Source organism: Macrosteles quadrilineatus, unplaced genomic scaffold (assembly GCF_028750875.1).
Source record: "Macrosteles quadrilineatus isolate MER2022 unplaced genomic scaffold, UCM_ALF_1.0 Scaffold_2__2_contigs__length_208266976, whole genome shotgun sequence".
Taxonomy (NCBI): Eukaryota; Metazoa; Arthropoda; class Insecta; order Hemiptera; family Cicadellidae; genus Macrosteles; species Macrosteles quadrilineatus.
The window spans coordinates 79586127-79592101 of NW_026542595.1; the positions used below are offsets into that span (position 1 = coordinate 79586127).

General features: G+C 32.5%; 1 protein-coding gene across 1 annotated transcript; it reads left to right on the top strand.

Moving 5' to 3' along the window:
• The first annotated feature begins 2139 nt into the window (after window positions 1-2139).
• Window positions 2140-4014, top strand: LOC128983981 (uncharacterized). Its single transcript, XM_054403263.1, has 3 exons — window positions 2140-2274; window positions 2941-3209; window positions 3861-4014. Exons 1-3 carry the CDS (start codon window positions 2187-2189, stop codon window positions 3966-3968), a joined length of 465 nt encoding a protein of 154 aa, XP_054259238.1. The 5' UTR covers window positions 2140-2186; the 3' UTR covers window positions 3969-4014.
• Window positions 4015-5975: the final 1961 nt, after the last annotated feature.

Consider the following 5975-nt stretch of genomic DNA (forward strand, 5'->3'; position numbering starts at 1 on the left):
CAGCTATCCTCATTAATCAACTTGGAGATGGCGCTGTCATCCTGTCTAGCGTTGTAATTATACTTGACCCTTCCTCATTATTTCAATCTTAAATCACAAATGTTCGAGTCAGATTGTTAGGGGACGACTATTCTTTGCATTCAGAATTGTTTCCTTTAATTTATTATCGTGTCAAATTGGTTTGAAAATGTAATATAACGTTTGAATTTATAAACATGATGGATAAAGTATATCTTTTACTTTTTCCCTAGTTGGATATTAAGATAGGTACGTAAGCTGTTTTAGCATATTTTATTAAACCGACCACTGTCTTTCCAGATTTAGATAAGGATTTCTACGCCATTCTCTGAAGTCAAACATCACCAAACAAGGATTTTCGAACAAAACACAGTGGTTGTGTGAAAAGAATGATTATTCATATAAAATCATAAACAAATTTATCATAAGTTAATTTAGCATACCAGTCTGTTTCACTAAAAAAAAAAAAAAAAAAAAAAAAAAAACTATTTACCAAACGTTAAATAAAATATGTTAAAATAGATTTCGTCAACTTTTCACAATTTTGTAAGGGATAGTTACCCAAATATTTTTTTGATCCTTTCTACAAGAAGTGTTATCAAGAGTAATTATTTAAACCTGTACGTTGTTTCTGTTGTTGATCTACTCTTAGAAATGGACGATCACTCTGCAGCTAGAGTTAATACTTCGAAAATGTTCTTAAACTGTGGAGCTGACACCATGGGGCCTCTTTTTGTTAATCCAAACAATTTGCGCAGAACTAGCCCTGTAAAAATGTACTTGTGTATCTTAATATTCCCGGCTGTCAAATCTGTCCATCTTGAGGTATTTAGTAGCTTGACTTCAGAAGCCGTTTTTGCAGCTTAACTCGTTTTGTATCACAAAGAGGGACTGCTAGAAAATAATTTCTTGAAGAGTCTGAGTGTAGATTTTCTTTGTATTTATATTGAACTGAAGACGTCGAAACATTTCCATGGCTGATCGTGTGTGTGTCGATTGATTATTAGTTGCAGTACAATTGTTACTACTGAGGACCCCAGTCGTGGTCTGGTAGTTTTCATTGCGTGAGACGGATGGTGTGTTTATACGTTCGCAATAATAATTGCACCAAATTAAAAGGTTAAAATAATACGAAAGTGTCTTAAATGTAGAATAATGAAAATATTAAATGACTTTTGAACTAGTGTTAAGTTTTAAAGTCAACAAAATTAAAACAAAAGAAAGGTAGTTTTTCATGTATCGATAACGTAAAGAATTGTCAACAAAAATTAATGAAATATTTATACAATTATTTACCAATATGTCAATCAATTCTATATGCCAGCCTTATTTTATAGGACTATGTTCGATATGGTTCTTCGCCGAACTGTATTTACTTGTATTCCCTTTCAATATTTAAGTACATTTGAAACATTTTCAATTTTAATACATTCGTTATTATACTCAAGTCGAGTTGTTCAGAACTTTATCCTTATTGTCACTCAACGTTAATATTATTTTCGTAAAAGCGGTACTTTAATTTAAATGACTGGTCGATTAGTTGTAACCAATATTTGATCTGTAAAACACAACAAACCACCTCACTGATGAGTTTTCGTATAAAACCCTCGGTATAATAATCATGAGCTGATGTGTAACATCCACGCAAAGAAGTAATTACCCAACGCTGCGCTAAATATTGTATACAGCCTTAGAAGGTCAACAGCGTAAATAACTAGTAATGATAACATGTAGTGTATTTTTCATCGAAGACTTAAATAGCCAAAACACTTCTATCGAAAATATTTGTCACTGTTCATTAAGTTTATTGATGCTTTACTCGTCGTAAAAATGAGGTGATAAAACCTTAAGATTAACTACAGTGTTGTATAATGACTACAGAAAAATGTGGAGCCCGAATCACGAAAGTTATTTTATTTTTATTTGAAATTTTACTGGTTCTAAATTTAAAAGATTATTTACACTGATTATAAATTAAAAAAACACTGGTAAATATATTTTACTCTAATCCTACCGACGAGAAAATCGGGTTCAACATAGATTTTATGACAAAACTATCCAAAAACATAAGATCCAAGTATCGACGGCAACATTTATCCAAACAAATTATCACTACGCAACCAGAACACATTCTAAATTCACTAAAACTTACAGAAATTATACATATTATGAACAAGTTCCCTCAAGAATTACCAAGCAAAATTTTGAAAATTTGTCCCAATTGCGCAATGGAACACTTAGGACCTCATCAACGCGGTAAGAAACTATGAATGGCTTATTAGATATAAAGGTTTACATTATTGAAAATATCGGGTTTTTAAAGATGTTGGTTCTTAATTTTTTTTTACCGCTCGGTTTTACAAAAACGAGTATAACAATATTCTAGCAGACATAGAAATACTATGACTATGTACTATGAAAGCAGACTACTGTGTAAATTTAAATCAATAAACAATGAAACCCGGGCTGTGAAACAAATATTGAGAATTATAACCTCAACTTTTCTTCATACCACTAAGTCGAGGAAAAATCGCCGGGAGTGTTTCAATATTATATAGAAACAACCTGATTATGACACATTTTTGTTTGTGTATTCATTAAAATTCTATTTTTTTCGATCATAAAAAAAAACTCAACGAACCTTACACTAAGTTCATTAGGAATATTGATATTTTTTTATATAGTTTCGTCGGATTGTCAACAGTCTGATAACTTCCGTCAGATGGTGTTTTTCACATCGTCTACCCGACCTCTATCAGTCATCTTTGTGGTCTCATGTCACCCGGTCGTTGTGTTACAAACTAAGTTTGTTGATTACAATTCCACAAATCATATTAAAATGTTTTTCACCTATAAGTTATGTACTTGAGTACTACCCTATACCATAGACTATGTTTTATCTATGCCTATACGATGTTGTAGGCTACGGAAGAAGCAAAGTGACGGTCAAGGACCGCTGCGCAGGCTGTGTGGAGACTCTCAAGTCGTTGTGTCGTCACTCCGAAGACATCACACTCTTCCAGATCCTCGGAGTTGTCTATCGTATCGTCATCACTGCACTGAGCTCACTAGTGGGCCTGACCATAGCCCTGCTGCCCTTGGCTGAGTTTCTGATGCTTTTGGTCCTGTATGTGGTTGAGTCCATAGCATGGACTTTGCAAGAACCTAGTGTTTCAGTCGCTGTTGCAAAAGTGAGTATTGTCTTTATTCCAAACGATTCATGTCGATAACAAAGTTGGTAAATATTTTTTCAATTATATTCATGAATTAATTGTACCAGAATTTACCCAAGCATTCACAAACTTATCACTGACACTTATTCTTACAATTAACGGTGCGCTCTACCTATCCGCCGCGCGCTAATGCAAAGGTTTAGGATCTCCGTCATTGTCGGCTTCGTTCTTAACCAATTGAGAATATGTTAATGTTAATTTTTTTTTAATTTTTTTTGTAGGTATGTATTGTTTTAACTTTTTGGTAATAGTAGAATTTTAAGTGGGAAATGACTGATAAATACATAAGCTTTAAATATATAAGCTTTTTATAGCATTTCATACATATGGATGGATTTTTAGAAGAAAATTTAAATGATGGAGTCATAAATTTAAATCTAAGGTGTAAGGAACATTCTTAAGATACAAAAAAATTAAAAGTTAACTGAGTAATTTGAGAGGACTTAAAGTCTGCAAGGGCTTCGTGCGGCGCTGTTCAATGACACAACATAGCTACTGAAGCCCGAGCTGAGATTTCTGAGCTGAGGTAGAGCGCACCCTTAAAATAATTGATGCAATTTTCATATATAATTTGATTTCAATTATATACATAAAGCTGTATTTTTGCAGGGTGTGGCAACGCTGGTCGCTGTGCTCATATTAGGCTGCATAGCAGGGTGTCTGGTCCATTATTTGATGCTGCCAACTCTACATTTGCTCTTCACGGTTTTCTCGTAGACTGCTACATGTAAACATTAAACATTAAATTACCGGCCAAAGTATACTTTGAATATTATTTTCTCCTGTAGGGTCCAAAACCATTGTAGTCTTAGGGGTAAATTGAAAAGTAAATCTAGAAAAGGATTGGTGGTAAATTTTAAGTTTAGATAGCGCAGTTAATCTTTCAAATAAAAGTATAAACTAAAGGTTTCTAATGCACAATACAATTCTATACTAGAGATTATTATATTTTCCCAGATTTCAGATCCAACCTAAAGTTTTGTTTTAGGTTTGTCTGTCCGTATTATTATTTTCCTACATTATAAAAGATTCCAAATACTTAAGGTGTTGTATTTATTGTGTTCCTCATTTCTATGTTTTACATAAAATAATTATTCAGTGAATGTGTCGAAAAATATTCGAAAATAATGAAATATTCGATATTATTGATTACAATCTTTGAGTCTCCAATGTATGTGTTAAGTTACTCGCCCGTTTATCAAATTTGAAATGTACTACCTCAAATAATTCTTGATTTAAAAACCGACAAGTTGGTTTGTAGCTAGCATTTTTAAGAAGTTGGCAACGTCTTGTTTAAGTATACAATCCACACAGTCGTGAGAGATTCGCGAGGACGTGGAGTAGTCATCGATCAAGCTGAATGTTTGCCTGTCTATTAGCAAGGCAGCTTACAAGTGATGCTGTTAGGTTAATGCTTGTGTTCACAGATCTTCACTGTTCTGTACCATGAAGAGCCTACATTACACGCCTTGTAGATCAACTACTACCGTTGACTAAGCACTCTACTTCAGTTGTCTGTGGGAAGGGTCAAGAAGACGTACATGGTCTAATGCACTCATAGATTTGATTTACATTTTGGTGAAGTAATCAATTCAATCAATAATAGATTACGTAATTGTAATTTTCACTTAAGCTACATACAAGCATTAGATGAACGCAGGGTTAATTAAAATTGCTTAAAAACAAAATTTATTGAAAAAAAGGTACTTTCCTGTTAAAGGGAACATTCATTATTATCGATGATTTATGTTCGATATATCGATATTTTTGTTTTACTTCACGATTGGTGCTTCTGTTTTAATATCTTCATACGCATTTAAATTACAAATTAAGAACCAACCTTGTTTAGGCAAAAATAATAGCCTATATATTGGATTAGGACATGAAACTATTCTAAACTAACCTAACATAACTAACCAAACTTGCTGTATAGGCTAAGTTACCGTTTCAAAATTCCATTTGATAACAGAAAAGGCATATGGGGAATAGGCTATCAAACGGAATTTTGAAATGTTACAGCAAGTTTGGTTGGTTAGGTTAGTTTAGAACAGTTTCATTTCAATATAATATTTTTTTAAATTGTTTGTCGATACTGAACAATATTTATTTACTGAATCCTATATCGTACTTGTCAGCTGATATGTTTCAATTTGTTACTATCAATATATCGGATGGAAAACAAAAATATCGATATATCGAAAATAAATCATCGATAATAATGAATGTTCCCTTTAACAGGAAAGTACCGAAAAAAATTAAATCGATTTTATACATGTTTTTATCCTAAGCCGTCCGAAATTTTCCATTTTTAGCAACAAAAAAACACTTAAAAGCCTGGTTTTGCTACCAATCGCAAACATAATGATTGCATAATTCGTTTATAGCCCGATGTGGATAAGGGTTTACAATTGATTCTGTTAGGATCCAACCAGCAACCTTCAGGTATGAAGGCGAGAGCTGTACAGTATATCCACTTTGGCGACACATAGGATTTTGGTTCATTCAGTAAATCTTATTACTGAAATATGGCTTATCGCAAAAATTGTAAGTGTTTTAACATAAGGGAGCACTTCGTAGGCTTATTAACTAAATCAATCAGTTATTAGGAATAATCTTAATATATCAGTATATTTTTAATAAATACTTTTTACTTTATAATAACTTAATATTCAAAATTTTTGTTTTTAAAAACTTATTATTGTGACTGAAAATATATTTTTGCTC